Below are 24,562 nucleotides of genomic sequence, written 5' to 3'. Positions count from 1 at the left end.
AGTTCAACAACTTCAGACCGGAATCTCCCTTATTTGGTTCCCTCCTAGTTTCAGTTTTACTCTGGTTTTTTTTATTGCTTTTGGACTGCAAATGTTCATGATTCATACCACCTCTAGTCACATTGTATCATGAATTGTGCCATAAACACTCCTTGATTTCGTATCTTTTAATCATTGAGTCTCTCCTGGTCTCCACCTTGTCCTTTCTCTTTTTACCCACGCTCCTTTTCACTAGTTTAAAACCTATTGCATTTCTAACTTTTTATCCAGATCAGGTGGAAGATCGTTACTCTAGAAGTACAAATAACTGTCTGTCTCTCCCTCTCCATGGATGTTGCCAGACCGGCTGCGTTTCTACCCAATCTTGTTCTGATTTCCTTTTCGTGTTGGTGAACCAAACGCAGCTGCCAAATCCTCCAACAATAAATCTGTAAAGTAAACACATTTATTCCTTTTCTGTATAGTTAGTTGAAGTTGGGGAACTTAACGACGTGTGAACGGAGGTGAGTTTTAAACGAGCTGAAGGGGGTTGGCCCTTGTGAAACCGCGTTTTATTTTCTCTCTCTCTTCCCCCCTCCCTGAGCATTCACAACTGTTGATTTTTTTCCCTCTTTCTCCCTGAAGTTGCCGATGATCGATCAGATTGAAATGAGGAGGTTTTCGTCTGTCGAGAAGTTCCTGATACTGAGTTGTCTTTCTCTAACGACCCTTTTTGTCTACTGTATCCTTATCAATGGATCATCAGACAGGTACAGGGGGTGTGTGGGGTTTGTGTTGCTGTCTTCGGCTTTATACAATGCTATTTTATATCTCTCCCCCCACCTTTAACTGCTCTTTACAAAAAATTAACTTTAATAATTGTCTTTTTCTCCCGGTTCCCACTCTCTCTCTCTCTCTTTTCTCCCATTCAGTCAGTTAATTCATTGCTGGGAATAGATAAGACGAATATATAGTTCATCGTACTTCCCGCTCAAAAAATAAGTGCTGCTCCCTTCCCCATTGGCTTGACCAGTTCCACGGGATCTTTCTCTTTCCTTTTTTTAAAGTAAGTTATTTTTGGCAAGAATGTTGATGTGTGTTATCCAGTGATAAGCTGCTAATGTTTCTGTATGGAATTCCTGTTTTAACGTTCGGGGGGAGGGGGGGGGGGGTGGTGTTTGAAGTTAACTTGGCGCCTGCAGTTTGCAGGGGTGGGGTGAGGAGTTAATAACAAATCGACTTCGTAACCTATACATTGGGTGAGATAAATGGGCCCTGTTTGCTGGCGTGCAAGACACCCCTCCCCGCCTGAATTAAACTTTGCAAGTTTTCCAACTCTGCATTGGAAACAGTTAAACATTTACAAGTACAGGGTTTGGGTGCGTGTACGTTGTGTGTGGACACTTTTCTCCCTTGCTCCCGACTGTTTCCACTGCTGCTGTCCCATTTCGATTGGAACAGCTACACTCCCAGAGAAATGTTGCTTATTGTTTAACACTTAGTTTGCCGCTGGCAACACGAAGCTTAGTGATAAAAACAAAAAAAACTGCGGATGCTGGAAATCCAAAACAAAAACATAATTACCTGGAAAAACTCAGAAGGTCTGGCAGCATCGGCGGAGAAGAAAATAATTGACGTTTCGAGTCCTCATGACCCTTCAACAGAACTAGGTGAATCCAAGGAAGGGGTGAAATATAAGCTGGTTTAAGGTGTGTGTGTGTGTGTGTGTGTGTGGGGGGGGGGGGTGCGGTTGGTTGTGGGGAGAGAAGTGGAGGAGGGTGGTGTGGTTGTAGGGGCAAGCAAGCAATGATAGAAGCAGATCATCAAAAGATGTCACAGACAAAAGAACACATAGGTGTTGAAGTTGGTGATATTATCTTAACAAATGTGCTTATTAAGAATGGATGGTAGGGCACTCAAGGTATAGCTCTAGTGGGGGTGGGGAGAGCATAAAAGATTTTAAAATATTTAAAAATAATGGAAATAGGTGGGAAAAGAAAAATCTATATAATTTATTGGAAAAAACAAAAGGAAGGGGGAAGAAACAGAAAGGGGGTGGGGATGGAGGGGGGAGGTCAAGACCTAAAGTTGTTGAATTCAATATTCAGTCCGGAAGGCTGTAAAGTGCCTAGTCGGAAGATGAGATGTTGTTCCTCCAGTTTGCGTTGGACTTCACTGGAATAATGCAGCAAGCCAAGGACAGACATGTGGGCAAGAGAGCAGGGTGGAGTGTTAAAATGGCAAGCGACAGGGAGGTTTGGGTCATTCTTGCGGACAGAGTGCAGGTGTTCTGCAAAGCGGTCGCCCAGTTTACGTTTGGTCTCTCCAATGTAGAGGAGACCACATTGGGAGCAACGAATACAGTGGACTAAGTTGGGGGAAATGCAAATGAAATGCTGCTTCACTTGAAAGGAGTGTTTGGGCCCTTGGATGGTGAGGAGAGAGGAAGTGAATGGGCAGGTGTGACATCTTTTGTGTGGGCGTGGGGTGGTGCCATAGGTAGGGGTTGAGGAGTAGGGGGTGATGGAGGAGTGGACCAGGGTGTCCCGGAGGGAACGATCTCTACAGAAGGCCACCGGGGGGGGGGGTGAAGGGAAGATGTGTTTGGTGGTGGCATCATGCTGGAGTTGGTGGAAATGGCGGAGGATGATCCTTTGAATGTGGAGGCTGGTGGGGTGATAAGTGAGGACAAGGGGGACCCTATCATGTTTCTGGGAGGGAGAAGGCGTGAGGGCGGATGCGCGGGAGATGGGCCGGACACGGTTGAGGGCCCTGTCAACGACCGTGGGTGGAAAACTTCGGTTAAGGAAGAAGGAGGACATGTCAGAGGAACTGTTTTTGAAGGTAGCATCATCGGAACAGATGAGACGGAGGCGAAGGAACTGAGAGAATGGGATGGAGTCCTTACAGGAAGCGGGGTGTGAGGAGCTGTAGTCGAGATAGCTGTGGGAGTCGGTAGACTTGTAATGGATATTGGTGGACAGTCTATCACCAGAGATTGAGACAGAGAGGTCAAGGAAGGGAAGTGTCAGAGATGGATCACGTGAAAATGATGGAGGGGTGGAGATTGGAAGCAAAATTAATAACATTTTTCCAAGTCCCGACAAGAGCATGAAGCAGCACCAAAGTAATCATCGATGTACCGGAGAAAGAGTTGTGGAAGGGGGCCGGAGTAGGACTGCAACAAGGAATGTTCCACATACCCCATAAAGAGACAGGCATAACTGGGGCCCATGTGGGTACCCATAGCCACACCTTTTATTTGGAGGAAGTGAGAGGAGTTGAAGGAGAAATTGTTCAGTGTGAGAACAAGTTCAGCCATTCGGAGGAGAGTGGTGGTGGATGAGGATTGTTCGGGCCTCTGATCAAGGAAGAAGCTAAGGGCCCTCAGACCATCCTGGTGGGGGATGTAGGTGTAGAGGGATTGGACGTCTATGGCGTCCAGTCCTTTCCCACCTACATCCGTGATTCCTCTGACACCTTACGTCACATCAACAATTTCCAGTTCCCTGGCCCCAACCGCTTCCTCTTCACCATGGACGTCCAATCCCTCTACACCTCCATCCCCCACCAGGATGGTCTGAGGGCCCTTAGCTTCTTCCTCGAACAGAGGCCCGAACAATCCCCATCCACCACTACTCTCCTCCGTCTGGCTGAAATTGTTCTCACGCTGAACAATTTCTCCTTCAACTCCTCTCACTTCCTCCAAATAAAAGGTGTGGCTATGGGTACCCACATGGGCCCCAGTTATGCCTGTCTCTTTATGGGGTATGTGGAACATTCCTTGTTCCAGTCCTACTCCGGCCCCCTTCCACAACTCTTTCTGCTGTACATCGATGATTACTTCGGTGCTGCTTCATGCTCTCGTTGGGACTTGGAAAAATTTATTAATTTTGCTTCCAATCTCCACCCCTCCATCATTTTCACGTGGTCCATCTCTGACACTTCCCTTCCCTTCCTTGACCTCTCTGTCTCAATCTCTGGTGATAGACTGTCCACCAATATCCATTACAAGTCTACCGACTCCCACAGCTACCTCGACTACAGCTCCTCACACCCCGCTTCCTGTAAGGACTCCATCCCATTCTCTCAGTTCCTTCGCCTCCGTCTCATCTGTTCCGATGATGCTACCTTCAAAAACAGTTCCACTGACATGTCCTCCTTCTTCCTTAAACGAGGTTTTCCACCCACAGTCGTTGACAGGGCCCTCAACCGTGTCCGGCCCATCTCCCACGCATCCGCCCTCACGCCTTCTCCTCCCTTCAGAAACATGATAGGGTCCCCCTTTGTCCTCACTTATCACCCCACCAGCCTCCGCATTCAAAGGATCATCCTCCGCCATTTCCGCCAACTCCAGCATGATGCCACCACCAAACACATCACCCCCCTCCACTTCTCCCCCCACTCACACACACACACACACACACACACACACACACACACACACACCTTAAACCAGCTTATATTTCACACCTTCCTTGGATTCACCTAGTTCTCTTGAAGGGTCGTGAGGACTCGAAACGTCAACTCTTTTCTTCTCCGCCGATGCTGCCAGACCTGCTGCGCTTCTCCAGGTAATTCTGTTTTTGTTTTGAAGCTTAGTGATGTTTGAGTACCTCCATAAAAACACGTTGGCACCAGGAAACTGATGCTATCAGACCTGCTGAGTTTTTTCTGTTTTGGTTTACAGTGATAACCTCTTTGCTGAGTCATTTTTAAATCAATTCTTCCACCTTCTTTGTGTTTTTAATTTTTATAAATTACTATTTATAATCTCCCCCCCCCATGTCTTTTATTCTTCCCGTGGAATGAACGTCAATAAATCAGCTTTGACAAGAGAGGGGGAAAAAGCAATTGCAAAGAAGCCCTTTTTGTTTTTGAGCAGCACATTAGGGTCTGGTCATTATCCTATCCACATTTAGCACATTCCAATGTTAGAAGCCTTTTTAGGGAAGGATTGTCTTGTTTGGCCGTGCATCTGTTGTTGTCTGACTCTGTAAACTTTATATCATTTGAGAGCCTGACTGCCCATAGTCAAGCAAGAGATGGGAAACGGCCGCTGAAACTTGGCGGGAGGGTGTAAAGACACTCACTCCTATGTTTTCAACTGGGGGAGAAAATTCCCCTCCCACCCCACCACCACCATCACCACCACCAACACCACAAGAAGCAGTTTTCCAAGATGTGATGGGAAAGCTAATTTTGGATCATTGCTGAACTGGAGGAGATGAAAGTGGTGCCTGATCTCCAAGTGCCTTTTAATTGGTCAAATTATTTTCCATTAGGTTTGTTGGGCTCCCAAAATAAGGCCTCCCGGTGCAATGTGCAACTTTTTATTATTGATTATCTTATTAATTTTGTTTGAACCCCTCAAATGATCATTTGAGTTCAGTTTCAAAAGCAAATCAGCTGTAATTTTCTCTACCTTTTCAATAATACAGTATGTATTTAACATCTTCAAAGTTTAGAATGAATGGATATAAGTTGGAAAATGTTTGAGTCACCTGCACATAATAGCTGTTAGCATGTGAGTTTGGTCGGAGAGGTACCTATAAACTTGGGAGCCAATGGGTTAAATAGCCTCGAGTAAGTTATTGAAATCATCTTTAAATCTTATGGGGCAGATTCTGCAGGTAGAAAAAAAACAACAAAATTGAGATAAAGATCTTTTGCTTGTGCAGGCATGAAAAGGGGTAAATGAAGGCATAAACAGGTTGAAGCCTATACTACTACAATAAATTGAAGGTTACTTGTTAAGTATATTGCATCCATAGCAATGAATGGGATCTATTAATGGTAATCAATTTCCTCTAGCAATCCTGTGTCTTTCATTCCATGTTATCATAGATGTGGCAACTGCCATGGCATCGGATTTCAAAACATTTCTTTTTATTTCACTGCAATTGTTCAACTGTACAAGAGCAGATGATAAAAGACTCTGATTTGAATTAAACAAGGAAGAAGGAAGTTTATGGAAAACTTGTCAGGTTATACAATAGCCAGACCGAATACAGTGCACAGGGTGGAACTGAAAAAGGATATATGAAAGGCAAACAGAGTCAGCAAAGATTCCCGGGTAGCATTCGAGTCAGTTTTACAGCACAGAAACAGGCCCTTCGGCCCATCGTGTCCATACCAGCCATCAAGCACCTTTCTACTGTAATCCCATTTGCCAGCACTTGTAAGCTGTGGCGTTTCACGTGCTCATCTAAATACTACTTAAAGCATTAAAGGGAACCTAAAAATTGTTTAACAAATGGAGGAATGGTAGGGGAGGGTTAGGGAGGCAGAGTTCATGACTGATGTACTGAATGAGTACTTCACAAAAGAGGCTGATGAAATTAATTTCAGTGTGGAGGCATGAGATATTGGATAGAATAAAAATATATAGAAGGGAGCTGCTAAATGGGTTGGACTTGCTCAAGTTAGTAAGCCACCCAGTCTAAAGGGGATGCTTGCTAGGTTGATGAGGGAATCGAGGGTGACAATAGTGGAACCTCAGTCTTTCAATCCTCCTTAGATATTGGAGCGGTGCCAGAGGACTGGAGGTGTAGGTCTCATGGTCGGTGATGAGCTTGGCTAGGTCATGAGACGAGACGGGAGTGAAAGATGCCAGTTCAAGGTTGGGTGGGGGGGGGGCAGTGGGGGGGATGTGGTACGGGGGAAGCTTTGGGGAAACCAGTGGGTAAAAGGATGTGGAAAAGGCAAGATTCCATGAGATAAAAGCAAAGTACTGAGGATGCTGGAAATCTGAAATAAAAACTCAGCAGGTCTGGCAGCATTTGTGGAGGGAGAAACAGAGTTAACGTTTCAAGTCTGTATGGCTCTTGAGGAATGGATTTTCTTCTGTTGGTAAGTCCACAAGCTCCTTGTGCTCATTGAAGATGAGGGTGGAGTGACAGGTGAAAGATTTAAGGAGCTGGCTGATAGTTGGGGGAAGAGAAAATGTTGGGTTACCTTTACACGTCTTTGAATTACCTTGGAGCTGTGGACAGTTTTGGCAGAAGAGATCAGGCCTGACAGTGTTTGATGTGGTCTAGTGATGTGGTTAGTGGTCTAACATTGAATAACTAAACTAGTTATGTAGCATAAAATGTTTAAATCGGAGCCCCTCATATTTCAGGGAACAAAGATGGGAGCCATATTGAGGAGAATGACCACAGTGGGAGAAAGCAAGGATTTCACTGAGGACCAGGGGTGCCAAAGTCTGCACGACTAAGCAGATTGGTAGTTGCCACAGTATTGTGGCAAAGCAAGAGCCCACTAGAGTTTGAAGGTGTAAGATACGTTAGGGCCTTTTGATGAACAGGGAGCAGTCAAGCTTGCAGAGACCTGAATGTCCAACTGGTGATGGATTATTGCCTCTTGTTGGTGACCTGGTAACAAGGGAACACATCAAAGGTGATGATGCATTAAAAGGAGGTTCAGAAAAAATGTTCTCACATTTGGTTATATTCTAGAATTCTTTCAAACTGTTGCAGCGATGTCCGTTAAACCAGTTAAGAGGGGAATTAGTGGGGTGGAAAAGGCATGAGCAAGCAGGAAAATGGGGTTAGATTGGATGGCTTATGGAGAAAATCGCCAGTATAGGTGGCTTCAGTCTGTTTTATGTGCTACACTAGATCAGACATGCTGCATGTTTTATAATCTAGACTAATATTGACATACATGGGCTGTGACACAGCACAGTCAGAGGACATTCAGCTAATCATGCATGTGCTGGCTCTTTGAAATGGCTATCCAGTTAGTCCCACTCTCCTGCCCTGTCCCAGTAGCCTTTCAAATCTTTTCCCTTCAAGTATTTATCTCCATAGATCAGTGTATAAGGTGAACCTATTTTTTGGCCCCAAAAATCGTGTCTTTGTATGTACTCAGGATATTTTTTTATTATTCATTCATGGGATGTGGGCGTCGCTGGCTAGGCCAGCATTTATTGCCCATCTCTATTGCCCTTGAGAAGGTGGTGGGGAGCCGCCTTCTTGAACCGCTGCTGTCCATGTGGTGTAGGTACACCCACGGTGCTGTTAGGGAGGGAATTCCAGGATTTTGACCCAGTGACAGTGAAGGAACGGCCAATATATTTCCAAATAAGGATGGTGAGTGGCTTGGAGGAGAACTTGCAGGTGGTGGTGTTGTTTCCATCTATCTGCTGTTCTTGCCATTCTAGATGGTAGTGGTTGTGGGTTTGGAAGGTGCTGTCTAAGGAGCCTTGGTGAGTTCCTGTAGTGCATCTTGTCGATGGTACACACAGTGAGCTGTTCAAAAGCCCATTGACTTCGGCGGGACTGTAAAATCCCACCTATGTCTCTTTACTCATTCTATTTTCTCTCTTTTATCATTTCATGGTCCTCATTTGCTGAATTTTAAAATCTCTCGGACTTTTTTTTAGGCAACATTATAAATCTCTTATTTTTACAATCCTTAACCTTGTTTGTTTTCTTTACATACATGATTGAACTGCCCTTTCTTTAATAATGTATCTTTATAATCAATTTAAATGTTTGCCATTGGTTACTTACAGTCATATCTTTTAACTTTATTTCCCAAACTGCCTTGGCCAACTCATCCCTCATACTTTACTTAGTTTGCTTTATTTTGATTGAGATTTCAATTTAAGTTCCACTAAAGCTTGGTATAAAATTTCATCATTATTATTTATGCCCAGAGGCTCCTTTTATTTATAGGGTTACTAATTAGCCCTGTCTCATTATTCAATACTACATCTAAAAATGACCTATTTCCAATTTGTTTTCTAGGTGTTGTCAAGGAACAACCTTATTTATATTCCACATAATTGTTCATCGCATTATTATTGCAAATTTGGTTTGCCCTGTCTGTCGAGATTCAAGTCATCCATGATAAGTGTATTAGCCTCGTTACAAGTGCCTCTCATTTTTGGATCTATGTTCTGCCCAATGTTGCAACTACTATTAGGAGTCCCATGAGCTACCCCCACCAGCGTGCTCTTCCCTTCTGTTGTTTCTTGCTCCATCCAAACTGATTCTGCACCATAATTTCTGAGCATGTCCTTTCTCTCTGCTGCCTTTATCCCATCCTTTTATCATCAGGGCTATTCCTCCACCTTTGTTCATTTGCTTATCTCTTCTAAAAGTCAAGTATCCTGCAATAATTAATTCCCAACCTTGGTCAATTTGCAACCACGTCTCCGTAATGGCCATTAGATCAAACCTATTTTTCTCGCCTGTTGTTAATTCAGCCATTTTGTTGTGAATGCTTTGTGCGTTCCAATATGGTGCCTTAAGCTTAAACTATTTTGACCTGGTATCACCCAGCTGTTAATGCCACATTACTTGTCTCTCTCTCTCTCTCACTTTCCTGACCAACACGGCATGGGCAGAAACTTGATGGCTGGGATTCAAACCTGAATCTGTGGGAAGGATGGGCATGGATTGGAAGAGGTGGACATGGATTTGGGAAGGAAGAAAGAGTTCAAAGACTGCAAAATACAGTCTAGATCGTGAATTGTGGCTTGATCTGACGCTGGGGGGGCAGGGGTCTCGTTCTGCTTTGCTTCAACGTCACATTGGACCTTGGGTCCAGATTTGCACCCCACAAATTTAGTGCTGATGTGAAATGGAAGCCACTTTGTGGACTGCTAAACTTGGAAATTAAGTACATCATTGGATTGATTTCTTTTTTCTAAAATTTTGTTTAAGAAACTTTTGAGGGGTCAGAACTTTCCCAAAACCATTTTCTGCTCGAAAGCCTATACCTCGTTTATTTAATCCCTTTTAAAAAGGAAGGTGCAAAATGTGGGTAGATTATGTGGTCTCTGGGAGGGATGGGTTGTTTGACTAGCTTTTTCCATAATCATACGTTTGTGACCTTTATTGAATATTTTTCTTTCAGTAAATTGAAGAAGATGGCTCCTGAAACCAGAGGTGTGAAGAATAATGCTTCCTCTGAAGAGTCCGTTCAAATGAATCTCAGCGTGGGCTTCTGGGTTTCTGTTGCCGGCAGTGGACAAAATAGAAGTAAGCAAAAAAATGCTCCTAATGCTTCAGAGGGGACAAGTGAACCAATCCAAATGGAAGCACCATTCCCAGGAGATCAGTATGCCACAGATTACACCTATCTTCATTCAGTAAGTTGTAACTTTGATTATAGTGCTACTTCATTTGTTACATAGATTTTTTTAAATATATAATGTGGGCCCAGTCGGTGGTGACTGAGAAATGACGCAAGACTCTCTCGCGGCTGAAGAAGATGGTGTAAAGAATGCATTGGAGGAAGAGACTGCCCCATGAGCTTGTGTTCAAGCAATTGAAATGCAGAGCCATTTGTGTGTCTCATGAGTTTTAAGTGAGTCTTGCTTGCATACAAAAACATCGTATTAAGAATAGTTCTTCGAAAGGTTCAATAGTCTGGGAGGCAATGTAAAAGGAGAGTTCGACACTGCAGAAATTTTTCTTGTCCTGTAATTTCCTGATCACGCCATCTGTTTGTCCTTCCTGTCCCCATTTCCATGTCTGTCCTAACGCAGCTTGGCTGTTTGATCAACAGCATGTCTCTGTTTAATGGTGGCACTGAGATTCCATGGGTGGAATTTTATGGCAGTGGGGATTTTCCCTTCCTGCCGACGTAAGTGGAGCTTGGAATGGCCCGCAGCATTTAGGGCCCGGTCCCCGCTGTGATGGGGTGGTTAAATTCCGGCCCATGTATAAAATGTTACAGTATCCCCCTGTGGGTTATAGCAAACATCAGGAACGCTGTCTGGAAATGGGGCTTTATAAGTTCTTAGCAAAACTACAGCAAGTCAATGGAAAGTAGGTAGGAGTTTACCATTGACCGTTATTTTGCTGTTCCCCTTCAAAAATAATAGATGATAGCAACCAAACAAATAAAACAGTGGCCATTTGGTTGTGAATGCTTTACGTATTCAGATAGGATGCCTCGTAGCTTCAACTATCTTGACCCAGTGTCACCCGAGCCATTAATGCCCTATTACTTGGATCTCTGTTCTTTCCTGACCTACTCTGCAGTTCTTGGAACACATGCTCAGCAAATGAGTATGCTGATCCCAGCGATTTGATCCAAATTCAGCCCGAAAGGCTGCTCAATGAGTGGCCCACTCGTTTTGCACACTCCTTTGTACCCAGGGACACCGAAAGTATCCATATGTTTGTCATGGTGCCCAAGCACCAGCTTGTCCTTTGGTGTTATTCCTGCTTCACTTAATATTGTTTGATCTCCTCTGTTAATGCAAGGGATCTAAATGATTCTGTGTAAACCTGCATTGATGTACAGGTATCTTTGTTGAGGGATAACACATTTTCCAGCATATGCTGATGGTGGATAAGCAATGCTGAACTGGCTTTTTTGTATCCTGCCTCTTAATGTTGCTCGGTCTTTGGGGACAGAGCTTACAATCGTCTCATCTGAGTCCGTGCAAAACGTCGCCTCTCTTTTCAAGTTACGTCAAAGGTAAATGGAGTTTACATGGTTTTGAAATTGGCGTTGAAAGATTGTTTTTGTCCAAAAACCTGCCCTGCCTGCAAACTTGGTAAAGCACATTCCATCAGTCACATTTCAAACACGAACGGTAGTCAATTCGGAATCCTCTAGAACTCCCCTTTCTTTTTAAAAATGGACTTTAAAATGTTACTGAGGATGACCGTGGGGAGTCACCTTACTTGACCTATGGGTTCAGACTGCCGCACTGTCTTGGAAGGGCAGATCCCAGATTAAGAACCATGAATACCCATATCTTGATACCGTCCGGAGCAGATTGTCTGACCTGTTTCTGAAAAAGGATGCAAAGACAGATGCCCACACACGTTGTGGCTAATCCACTGAAGCCCAACACGATATTTGGAAAGGAACTATAAAGGACCGCATGGTAAAGGTTGGTCACTTTTTTTTAAAAAAAAACAAAAGCCTCAAGTTCTGTCTGCAGCACACACAACAACCGCAGAGTCACCAACAGCAGAAAGGGCAGCAACATCTTAAGATCTCCGAACCTGTTCCTTTACAAGTCCACCAGTACAGAAAACCGACCTTCTAATAACGAGACTTCCAACTAACTAACTTGTGACCTGCTGAAGAGCTATCTCCTCAGGGGAATCCTGCATTAATCATGACCTTTTTAAAAATTCTTTTGTGTGATTTTGAAATTGGCCTTTACCAGAATGTTGCCAGGGCTTGAAAACTACAGCGATGAGAAAAGATTGGATAGGCTCGGGTTGTTTCCCTTGGAACAGTGGAGGCTGAAAGATAACCGAATAGAGATGTACAAAATTGAGGAGCCCAGATGGGATAGACAGGAGAGACCTGTTTTCCCCTAGCTGAGGGGTCAGTTACCAGGGGGCATAGATTTAAGGTGATTGGTAAAAGGATTAGAGGTGACATGAAAAATGTTTTCACCCAAAGGATGGTGTGTGTCTGGAATTCACTGTCTAAGTTGATGGTTGAGGCTAAAACACCTAATTTAAAACGTACCTGGATCTGTGCCTGAAGTGCTGTAACCTGCAAGGCTACGGACCAGGTGCTGGAAAGTGGGATTAAAAACGAGCCGCGAGTTTCTTATTTTTTCTTTCTAATTTTTTGGCCAGCGCAGACATGATGGGCTGAATGGCCTCTTTCTGCACCAAAAACTTTCTATGGGATGTGGGCATCGCTGGCAAGGTCAGCACTTATTTTTCCATCTCTAATTGCTCCTTGGAAGGAGGTGGTGAGCTACCTCCTTGAACTGCTCCAGCCCACATGGTGTACATACGCCCACAATGCTGTTGGGGAGCAAGTTCCAGGATTTTACAATTCCAACTATTGAATCCACCTAGACTGCCCTTCAGGATTGAAAACCCTCTCCTCACTGGGCCTGCAACGAGTGTTTCTTTTTCCCCATGTGAATTACGAACTACTCTCTGATTTATGACTTGTAAAAGTGCACTATTCTCTTTAACTGTATCTGTCTGCAAAAGGCTCCCTGCTGCTGCCTATTCAGATTGTCCAACAACACGGGTTTCAAAGCACACATTTCCTCCTATTTGAGAAGACAATGACTACAGGAAGTAAGGGAAGGGAAATAAGGGCTGGGATTTTCTGGTCATGGGAATTGTCACGGGTGGGATGAGAAATTTGATGGACCAGCTAAAGTACCAGTTTAAAAAGTAGGAGTGGAGTGGCCATCTGACTCTGATCACCGCTTTGGAAGTCCAAACCTTTGGAGTTATTAGGGGAGACGACAAAATCTTAATCAAAGAAGTAAATCTTAAGCATTACCTTAAAGGTATGAGGAAAAATAAAGGTAGAGAGATTTAGGGAGAGAATTTCCAAACTTTAGGGTCTTGGCAGCAGATGGCATGACGGCCAATGATGGAGCAATTAAAAATTGGGGATGTTTGATCTTCCAAGCAAGAAGAGGAGAGCAAAAGTTTGAGTTATGGGGCTGGAGAAATCGAAATGGAGAGGAATGAGGCCATGGAGGATTTGACAACAAGGATGAGAATTTTAAAAATGAGGCATTGCTTAGCTGGGAGCCATTTGTAGATCAGTGAGCACTGGGGCGTAGGTGAACGAGATCTGGTACGAGTCAGGGTGTGGAGAAGCTAAGTGAATGGGCTAGAATGTGGTAGATGGAATATAATGAGTAAGTGTGACATTATTCACTGATAGGAAAAAACAGAATATTTCTTAAATGGTGGGAGGTTGGAAAGTGCAAGTGTCCAAAGGGACCTGGGTGTCCTTGTTCATGAGTCACTGAAAGTTAGCATGCACGTGCAGCAAGCAATTAGGAAATTAAATGGTATGTTGGCTTTCATTGTGAGGGGATTTGAGTATGGGGGTAAAGATGTCTTGCTGCAATTGTCTGGAGCTTTGGTGAGACCTCACCTGGAGTATTTTGTACGGTTTTGGTCCCTTAATCGAAGGAGGAATATACTTGGCATAGAGGGAGTGCAACGGAGGTTCAGCAGTTTAATCCCTGGGGTAGTGGGGTTATTTTATGAGGAGAGATTGGGGAGACTGGGTCTGTATTCCCCGGAGTTTCGAAGAATGAGGGGTGACCTCACTGAAACTTGCAAAATTCTTACAGTGCGTGACAGGGTGGACGTAGGTAAGATGTTTCCCCTGGCTGGTGAGTCCAAAACCAGGGGACATAATCTCAGGATAAGGGGTGGACCATCTAAGACTGAGCCGAGGAGGAATTTCTTGGCTTAGAGAGGGTAGTGAAATTTTGGAATTCTCTACCACAGAGGGCTGTGGAAGCTTAACCATTGAGCATGTTCAAGACAGAAATTGATAGATTTCTGGAGACTAGTGACATCACGGGATGTGGAGATAGTGTGGGAAAGTAGTGTTGAGGTAGGTGATCGGCCATGATCTAATTGAATGGTGGAGCAGGCTCGATGGGCCAAATGGCCCACTCCTGTTTCTGCACTTTTGGATTTCTGCACTTTTGGATGACAAGCTTACGGGAGGTATAATATGGGAGATCAGCCAGGAGTGCATTGGAATAGTGAAGTCCAGGGATGATAAAGGTAAGCACGAGGGAGTTGCTGATGGGTGAACTGAGTCAGGAGTGGATGAAGATTTGCGGGCAGTGCAATTGCAGAAATGTGAACTCTGCAGCAGTTGTTAATATCTTGGCAGCTCAGCTCTGGTCCGTGGAGTCTTATGATCATTTCACAGAATTTCCTCATTGGCATGTAAATGGAAGTCCATGGCTGTAAAGTGAAAATCCCCGGAGTTGGTTGTCATGACGATTAGTGCTTTAAGCCTGTTTGTTTAGTTCCATGTTTGTTTTGTTCCATGTGAAAGTGTGCCTTGTGAAACATCTGCGGTATTTCCTACCCTTGTGTAAAGAGCATATTTTTTAAAAACACATGCAGCCTGTCCTTGTAGTAATAATAATAAAAATGCTGAAAATTCTCAGCAGGCCAGGCAGTGTCCATTGGAGAGAAATGGGTAATGTCCCAAGTCACGGTGATCTTTCTTCAAAGCTGGGGAAGGATAGAAATGATTTTAAGCTGGGGAGCGGGCAGGAAAATGCCTGTATCAGGGAGAGAGGAGAGGTTAACAAAAAATTCTATGGCGTAACAGTCGGGGAGTAGTGATGCATATCATAAAGAAACAAAGGTTACGTCCAAACACAACATAAAGAGAGAATCAAGTCGAGAGCAATCCAGTGAAACTAAAGAGAAGAAGAAAACAAATGGAACAAAATGAAGGCCCAGGTTAAGGTCTAAAGTTGTTAAACTTGACGTTGGGTCCAGATGGCTGTAGAGTGCTAATCCGAAAGATGAGGTGCTGATCCTCGAACTTGCGTTGAGCTTCCCTGGAACTGGAACGCTGCAATACGACATGGACACCAAGGTCAGCATGGGATCAAGGTGGAGAATTAGAGTGATGAGCAACCGGAGGCTCGGGATCATACTAGTGGGCTGAACGGGGGTGTTCCACAATGCAGTCACCCAGTTGGTGTTTGGTCTCCCCAATGTAGAGGAGACCACCTCATGAACAGCACATGCAGTAGGCTAAATTGAAAGGAGTGCAAGTGATTCACTGTTTCACTTGGAGTGTTTGGGGCCTGGGAGGGTGAGAAGGGAGGAGGAGGAGAAAGGACAGATGTTGCAGCCCCTGCGCTTGCACCGAAAGGTGCCACGGGGAAGGTGGTGTTGGAAGTAACTGAGGATTGGACTCGGGTGTCGTAGAGGGTGAAATCCCTTTGGAATGCTGAAAGGGGAGGTACGGGAAGATGTTTGGTGGCATCAAGCTCGAGCTGGGAAAAATGGCGTGTCATCTGCTGAATACGGAAGCTGGTATGGTGGACGGGGTGGACAAGAGGGAACCTTGTCATGATCCTGGGAAGGGATGAGAGCAGAAGTGTGGGAAATGGACTGGGTATGGTGGAAGGCACTGTCAACCACGCTGGATAGGAATCCTTGGTTGAGGATGAAGGAAGGCTTATTGGAAATGCCAATATGAAAGGTTACTTCATCCGAACAGATGCAATGGAGACTGAGAAATTGGGAGAATAGAATGGAGTCTTTACAAGAAGCAGGGTGTGAGGAAGTGTAGTTGTTCTTTGGTCCAACCATAACATGGTGCCACCCTTGTCAATGGGTTTGATGACTCTTATCTGGCATAGTGACCAAAACCTAGCAGAGGCTGAGTGCCAACCCTGACAGTTCCTCCCACCTTCCCAGGACCAAGGCTCCACGATTTGGACATCAAGCCATTGTGTCCAGGACTGTCATTGAGCTCATGTTCTGGATATCTTCCCTCCACAAACCCCCAACCTTATAGTCCCCCAATCCCAAATAGCTCTCTTCTACCTCCCTTGTAAACTCCATAAACAAGACTGCCCTGGTCAGCCCATTGTTTGTTTCGGCCGCCTCCTAACCCACTGAACCATGTTTCTTCCTATTTTGGTTCCATTTTTTTCTCCCCTCTTACAGTCTCTTCCTGCCTACATTCGCAACTCTTCCAATGCCCTACGTCACTTCAATAGTTTCCTGGCCCTAAACATTTCCTATGTACCTCTGATTCCTCTACACTGCCATCCCCCAGGATGGTCTCTGAGCTCTCCACTTCTTCCTCGAACGGAGGTCCAACCCGTCCCCATCCACCACCACCCTCCACCTGCTGAGTTTGTTCTAAATTCTGAACAAATTTCCCTTCAACTCCGCTCACTTCCTCCAGATAAAAGGGGTTGCAATGGGTGCCCACATGGGTCCAGTGATGCCTGTCTTTTTGTGGGATATGTGGAACATTCATTATTCCGGTCCCACTCAAGCCCTCTCCCTCGTTTCTTTTCTTTTTCCAGAGCATTGATGACAGTGTTGGTGCCACCTCCTGCTCCCCTCATGAATTGGAAAACTTTGTTTGACTCTTTCCAATTACCACCCTTCCCTAACTTTCACCTGGTCCACCTCTGATTCTTCTCTTCCTCATTCACTACAAACCTATCAACTCCCACAGCTACCTCGACTACACTTTCTCACACCCCGCTTCTTGTAAGGCCTCTATTCCATTCTCCCAGTTTCTCAGTCTCCGGCCCACCAGATGATGCAACCTTCCACTCCAGCGCTTCAAATGGGTCTTCCTTTTTCCTCAACCAAGGATTCCCACCCACTGTGGTTGACAGGGCCCGCCACAATGTCTGAACTATTTCATGTACTCCTGTTCTCACCCCCTTCCCCTCCCTTCCAGACATGATAGGGGTCCCCTTGTCCTCCACTTCCACCCAACCAGCCTTCATATTCAACGGATCATCCTCCTCCATTTCTGGCAGCTCCAGTGGGATGCCACCCACTTCTTCCCATGCCCTTTCCTGACCATTCTCTTCACAACGTCCTGGCCCACTTCTCAGTCACCCCTAACACCCATCGATTTTCCCTATGGCACCTTTTCTGTGCAAGGGATGCAACATCTGCCCTTTCACCCTTTCCCTTCTCACTGTCCAAGGCCCCAAATACACCTTACAAGTGAAACAGTGATATACTTATTGTACTTTTGATTTAGTATACTATATTCATTTGTGAATGATGTGGTATCCTCTACATTGGAGAGGCCAAACACAGAACACGTGACCACTTTATGGAACACCTCTTGTTCAGTCTGCAAGCATGACCCCGGACTTTTGGTCACTTTAATTCTCCAATCTGCCCCCATGTTGACCCTTCTGTCCATAACCTACTACAGTGTTCCAGTGAAGCTCAACACAAACTCAAGAAACAGCTCTTTCAACTCTGCACTCTACGGCTTTCTGGACTCAGCACTGAGTTCCGCAACTTTTGAACCTCTACCTCCATCTTGTTCTACTTTTATTTTGAAAAATATACTTTAGTCATAAAATATCTGGAAGAACATTCCAAATCATTTCAAAATCACCATTACATAAGTACAATCAGATTCAACTTTTACAATATATATCACAAGGTGCATCAATACAATCAATAAATATTACATTCATTTCAATATGGTCAATGCAGACAATCAGACAATAAGATTCGAGTTATCAACATACATCATGTTGTACTCTGAGGTGCTTCAATACATTTATAATACAATTAGCATTCACTGCATACATTCATTTTGAGTTGTACAGCCTGAGGGGCTCTCAACAGTTCCCAGCCCCTCGGTGCACTGTGGCAGAAAGGTCTTATACAGCGACCTTTCCCCATTGTGTCTTTGCCGCGGCTGCCGCAAGCTTTAGTGCGTCCCTCAGCACATAGCCCTGGACTTTGGAATGTGCCAGTCTGCAACACCTGGTCGGGGACAAATCTTTGCGCTGGAAGACCAACAAGTTTCGGGCAGACCAAAGAGCGTCTTTCACCGAGTTGATGATCCTCCAGCTGCAGTTGATGTTTGTCTCGGTGTGTGTCCCTGGGAACAGCCCGTAGAGCACAGAGTCCTGTGTCACAGAACTGCTCGGGATGAACCTCGATAAAACCGCTGCATCTCTCTCCAGACCTTCTTTGCAAAGGCACAATCCACAAGGAGGTGAACAACGGTCTCGTCCCCACCACAGCCACCTCGAGGGCAGCGTTCAGAGGAGGTGAGACTCCTGGTGTGTAGGAAGGATCTGACGGGGAGGACCTTTCTCACCACCAGCCAAGCTACATCTTGGTGCTTGTTGGAAAGTTCTGGCGATGAGGCATTCTGCCAAATGACTTTGACAGTCTGCTCGGGGAACCATCCCACAGGATCCACCCTCTCCTTTTCCCACAGGGCCTCTAAGACATTACGTGCCGACCACTGCCTGATGGACTTGTGGTCAAATGTGTTCTATTTTTGTTTTGTTTTGCTGGGTTGGTCTTGAAGGGATAAAGAAACAAACAAGTCATGAATACCTGGAAAAACTCAGCAGGTCTGGTAGCATCGGCGGAGAAGAGCAAAGTTTACGTTTTGAATCCTCATGACCCTTCAACAGAACTGTTGTGTTGGCTCATGAGGACTCGAAACATCAACTTTGCTCTTCTTCGCCGATGCTGCCAGACCTGCTGAGTTTTTCCAGGTATTTCTGTTTTTGTTTTGGATGTCCAGCATCCATAGTTTTTTGTTTTTATCTCAGTTTTTTGTTTTTATATATTTTTTATTTTTATAACAAACAAGTCATGTTGTATTGAATAGTTTTATTGTAGTCATTCACACCTCATTTAGACACAATCTTTGCACCTTTCCTACATCCGTTATCACTTCCTTTGGCTGCTGCATCACAAAATGTTTTTGTTATTTAATCCCCCCTGGTTTCCACCCTATCATAAACCTTTCCCTTTTTGTTCTTCCTCCCAGCCCCCGACCCCTTCCACTAGCTTAAAACACTTACATTTCTTTCTATCTTCAGTTCTAAACAAACATCATCTTGACCTGAAGCATTAACTCTGTTTCTCTCCACAGACCTGACAATTTCCAGCAATATTTCTTTTCAGATTTCCACAGTCCGTAGCATTTTGCCTTTGTTTGTCATTGTAATAGTTGCATTGAAGTAATGGTGTGGCTTAAACACTCAAGGCCAAGGGTGAATTTCCTTTCTGAGGGAAGCTCTGCTCTTTCACCTGGATGATTCCTTTTGGCCTGACAATACTGGAGCTATCCAAAACACTTGAGAGCAGGGACTCTAATAGGTTTAATAGATTTTGAATCTTTGTTGGAACAAGTACAACATAGACTGGTTCCCTAAGCAATTGCGTCTTTGTAACAAAAGGCCTGTATTTTGTTTACCCTGTTACCTCGGGCACTTGCATAGCAACAGGAGTAGCGCATTCAGCCCCTTGAAAGTCTTGGCCGCAGGATAGCAGAGATGCTCTGGCTTCTTCTATGTAGTGATTTGTTGCATAGAAGGCTCAAACTAGTTTTCTATTCTGTTACAGTAGCTTATAGTAAACACAGCAGTGACTTTGGATGATGTTGATTGCATTTTGGAATATGAGTTTGGGAGTCTTTTTGTGGTGGCTCTTGTCCATAGAATGGCTACATGAGTGACTATTTGTCCACTGATCAATTAGTAGACAGATTGAAAACTATATTGAAGCAGATGATTATTTTTCGTGGACAGACATTGTGTTTCATTATGGTATGCCCTGACATAATAGAATAACACTGTGTGGCAGTGAGGGGATTTCACCTTGTGTCCATGTGTTTTTCTGTGCTCAAAGGAGGTTGTTACCCGTTCTTGCTGGAACGCCTCTGTGAGGCTTCATTGCAGACCCCACGCCTGCTGAGTTAGGCTACCTAGCCTCTTTTCTAAATCCTTGAATTGTTAATTTGCCAGCTCACTCAGCAGGGAAAGGGGAGATGGTGGCGTAAGCGGTAATGCTGCTGGATGAGAAATCCAGAAGGATCCGGGCTAATCCTCTCGGAACGTGGGCTCAAGTCCCACCATGGCAGCTGGTGGAATTTAAGTTCAATTAATAAAATCTGGAATTGAAAGTTAGTCTCAGTAGTGGTGAGCGTGACAACGATCATTGATTGCAGTAAAAACCCACCTGGTTCAATGACATCCAAAACCCTGCAGCCTGTATCCTCACTTGCACCGAGTTCCATTCACACATCACTCTCTACTTATTCCCCTACATTGACTCCCAATCCAGCAATGCCTCCTTGGTGACGATGCTTTCAGTTGCCTAAGCTCTGGAATTCTATCCGCGAGTCCCCACTTTAAGATGCTTCTTTAAAATCTACCTCCTTAACACAGCTTTTAGTCGCCTGTCCTCATATCGTCTTCTGTGGGTCAATATCCAGTTTTCTTTGATAAACTCCTGTGAAGTGCCTTATGTTACATCAATGCAAATTGTTGCGATGTGAGTTGAATTGTTTAGCTGAGCGATTCCCTTTCCTCTTCATTGAGACATTAATGATTTCCACTCACTGACTCTTTGATCTTTTGGATTCCCTATGCAAATTTGCTTTTTTTTTCACCTACCCTATCCCTTTAATCTGGGTGTAAATGGATCCCTATTCCATTCCCGCACCGGCTGAACTCGTCCGTGTCATTCTTCTCGACCTCGCTCTCTAGCCGTAGGTGTGGTGACCTTCGGGTTAAACTCTCCACCAGTCGTCCCCCTCTAATGTGGGAGCAGCCTCTGGGACTACAGCAACTTTCTTTCGCTCCTTCAGTCAGCTTGGTGTCTAGCCCGTATGTTGCCCAACTGTGCCATGCCTACCAGCCCTAACTTCATCGACATTTAGGCGGGCGAATAGATTCCTGCTTGGCCTTATGCCATTTTTTTGGGATGGAGCAAATCATGAATCAATGCTAATGTTTTTGGGGCAAATTAGGTTGCTACATTTAACTTTGGTGCCCTGGAACAGAGGAGTGCTTTGGCAGGATTCCTACATTTGATTGTGAAGCTTACATTCTCCTTGCAATGCAAATTGTTTTTAACAAGTTGGGGGGACCTGGTGAAGTCATGTAAAACTTGGTGAAATTCCCTTTAGTTCCCTTTTTGGTTTGGTGATCGTTCAGTGGGGGAAGTGTGAAAAGTGTGCAGTATTGTTACTTATGCTTGTGTAGATGGCAATGATCACAGGATTGGACACTGTGCTGCTGCGATGCCCCCCATGGTCAGATAGCTTGGTGATGGTTGATGAGCATTATAAAGAGGATTCTGCTTCCCACCAGGAGGGTCAAATCTTTGTTGACTTTGTTTAAAAGTACAAAGGAACAAATCTTTGGCACAGTAATTATTCAGACGACCAACCTTTGTAGGCCCTAACTCGGGCCTTTTATAATTTTGTATTAAAAATGTTAAGAATGGCAAGATTCCATTAGTAACCAGGATACACGTGGAACAGTATCTCTGCAAATAGTCCTTGTGGCATCTAGGTTGAATATTAAGAAAATTAACAAGAGTCACCTGTCATGTCGTAACTCTATCTTGTAAGGACATCTTAAATTACTGAGCGATGATGCCTTAAGGCAGGCTGTAATGCTTGCATTGAAGCAACATATTTTGCCTTACCACATCAAAAGCAAATCACTAAATTTCGAGTTATTTTGAAGTTGCTGTTTGTGCAGAAAAACAGGTGTCACTCTCCCTTTAAAACACTGATTAATTTTAATCAGGATTTACGAACAGGACTTTTGAAATGTAAAAACAGTTCCTGCATTTTGACCTTGGAAATGATTCAGGAACAATTGGTGGTTGTGTTTTAAGTTACTTCCTTGAGGCTTCAGCTAGTCGTAAGAATTATTTCAGCCTGTGGTAGTAGCCTCTCTGCCGCCTGTAATTTGATAACTATTCCCTCTGAGTGTACATCAATCAAGCCATTTCATCCAGACTAGCTAAGACTGATGCTGGTTCAAGGGAGAAGTGTTGAAGTAAGGTATAATTAGTCTAGTTATGTCATAGTTCCCAATACTTAGTTTTTACTCCTGCCATTTCTTTTTCATCCTCCTTGAGTTCTCCCATTTCGAGGACATCAGTTTTCCTTGCCAGTTCTTGAGTACTGTTCGATGGACACGTTTGAGGTTTCATTCCTATGGCCTTCCTTTATGCTTGACGGCACTGCTGTTAAAATGAAACTATCCCTTGACGCCAAAAGATTTAACTTATTGAGTTCTGAAGAAGAGTCATAACAGACTCGAAACGTTAGCTCTGTCTTTCTCTCCACAGACGCTGTCAGACCTGCTTGAGTTTTTCCAGCAATTTTTGTTTTTGTTTCAAAATGTTTAACTACTGGGTGCATCCAGAAACTGGAAGGACTTGTGTTTCTTTTCACAGCCTCCTTGCAATCCAAATGCTTGCACTCTTTTTGTGAAGCCTAGTCACTGTTGTAACATAGGAAATGCAGCATTCAAGTTGTGCACACCCAGAAGGATTTGCATTTGTATAGCGGCTTTCACGGCCACCTGACATCACGATATACTTCACTATGTAATGCCGTGTAAGTTACTTGGAGCCAAAGATGTAGCTTTTACTTTTTGAAATGTAGTCACTGTTGTGCTGTGGGAAATGTGGCAGCCGATTTGCTCACAGTGAGATTTGCACACAGAGCGATACCACAAACAGCAGCGTAATAATAGCCAGATAATCTGTTTTGTTGATGTTGAGATAAATATTGGCCACAGGAAACAACTCGCCTGCTTCTTCAAAAGAAAATGCTATTTTTTACATTCATGTGAGAGGGCAGATGGGGCTTCAATTCAACACCTCATCCAAAATATGGCACCTCCAACAGTGTCGTGCTCCCCCAGCATTGCACTGGAATGTCAGCCTTGATTTCTGTGCTCAAGTCCTTACTTGAACCCTGAAGCTTTGTGACAATTGAGCCACGGCTGACAACACGCTACTGAACAAATAATCTGTTTGTGATGTTGCTTGAGGGATAAATATTGGCCAGAACACTGGGGAGAACATCATTGATCCTCTTTGAAATAGTGCTGTGGGAATTTATATATCCACCTGAGAAAGTGGACAGCACCTCCTGTTTTTCAGACTGGGTGGTGGTTTGCAAAGGTGGCCCCCACGCGTCAGCTTTGTGCCCGTTACCCCTTCTGTAATTGCTATAAATGACCGAGACTCAGGTGTGGAGAGCAACATTATAAAGTTTGCAGATAATACGAAGTTTGACAAGTGGTATATGGGCATGATATGATATAGGCTGGATTGTGAAATGGGCAGAAGCTTGACAAATAGAATTAAATGTAGAGAAGTGTGTGATGTGAAGGGAGATCTAATATGAGAAGACAGTTTGTTTAAAAATGACACCATTTTGAATAGCGTAGATGAACATGATGAGGCTTTGTCCATATATAGATCCTCAAAGATGGCAGGGCAATCTGATAAGCTGGTTAAAGAGCACATGGGTCACTTGGGTTTATAAATAGGTTTTTTCCAAATAGAGGCATAGAATATAAAAGCAGAGAGACTGTGCTGGAACTTTATAAATCAAAGGACTAGGTTTCAGCTGGCCTAATGTGGACAATTCTGGGTGCCACACTCCAGGAAGGATGCGAAACACCTCGGTGTATAGAGGAGGTTTACCTGCATGTTATCAAGGATGAGAAACTTGAGTTTTGAGGAGAGGTTGGAAAAGTTTGAACAATTCTCCTCGGAACAGAGGAGGTCTTCAAAATGATGGCAATGGATAAGAGGGGATAAAAAAGACTCTTCCTTTTGGCAAGTGGGTCAATAACCAGAGATCATCAATTTAAAGATCGAGGGCTGAAGTTTCTGGGGTGGGGGTGGCATAGGCTTCGACTGCCCCCTACCCCGAGGGGAAAAATGTTGATCCCGAACTGACTGATGTGAGACGAGTTTGCCCGACAGCAATAACATGTTCTGTGCGGCCTTGTGGGGTTGAGGATTGGACTTTTCCTCCTCAGTGGGAGGAAATCCCGCCCTTGAGAGCTGCTGACCAACCTGATTGGCTGGCAGCTATAGCAGGACACAGCTTTAGTCATGGGCGCTGGTGGGACTGCGGGTAGGCCTGGGATAAAGAGGACATGGCTGGCCTCCAGAGTGAGGAAAGTCCACAGTCTTTGACAGTAAAGAATCAGGGAGCTTAGGGATGGGTGGGTGGGGAGGGGGCTGGACTTTGGTGGTCAGACGGGAAGTGACAAAGGAGCTTAATATGTTGGGGGTGACTGTGCACAGGACACCCCCACCATGAAGGA

General features: G+C 44.5%; 1 protein-coding gene across 7 annotated transcripts in view; it reads left to right on the top strand.

Annotated features, from left to right (window-relative positions):
- The window catches only part of LOC121293956 (alpha-N-acetylgalactosaminide alpha-2,6-sialyltransferase 2-like), a 108,209-nt gene that overhangs the window by 8,668 nt on the left and 74,979 nt on the right, over window positions 1-24,562 (top strand). For 6 of the 7 annotated variants that reach the window (XR_005946649.1, XR_005946651.1, XR_005946653.1 and 3 more), the window contains exons 2-3: window positions 625-749; window positions 9,850-10,084. Coding sequence is in view for 2 of the 7 variants with exons in the window: in XM_041217444.1 (XP_041073378.1) it covers window positions 631-749; window positions 9,850-10,084 (354 nt within the window). In the remaining 5 variants the exon portion in view is untranslated. Of the gene's footprint in view, window positions 1-158; window positions 504-624; window positions 750-9,849; window positions 10,085-24,562 lie in introns of those variants that run through there. The other variant, XM_041217445.1, reaches the window with a different exon arrangement.

This window comes from Carcharodon carcharias, chromosome 22, assembly GCF_017639515.1.
Source record: "Carcharodon carcharias isolate sCarCar2 chromosome 22, sCarCar2.pri, whole genome shotgun sequence".
Lineage (NCBI taxonomy): Eukaryota > Metazoa > Chordata > Chondrichthyes > Lamniformes > Lamnidae > Carcharodon > Carcharodon carcharias.
Note: the sequence above shows the minus strand (reverse complement) of the source record. Positions and strands in the feature narration are given on the sequence as shown.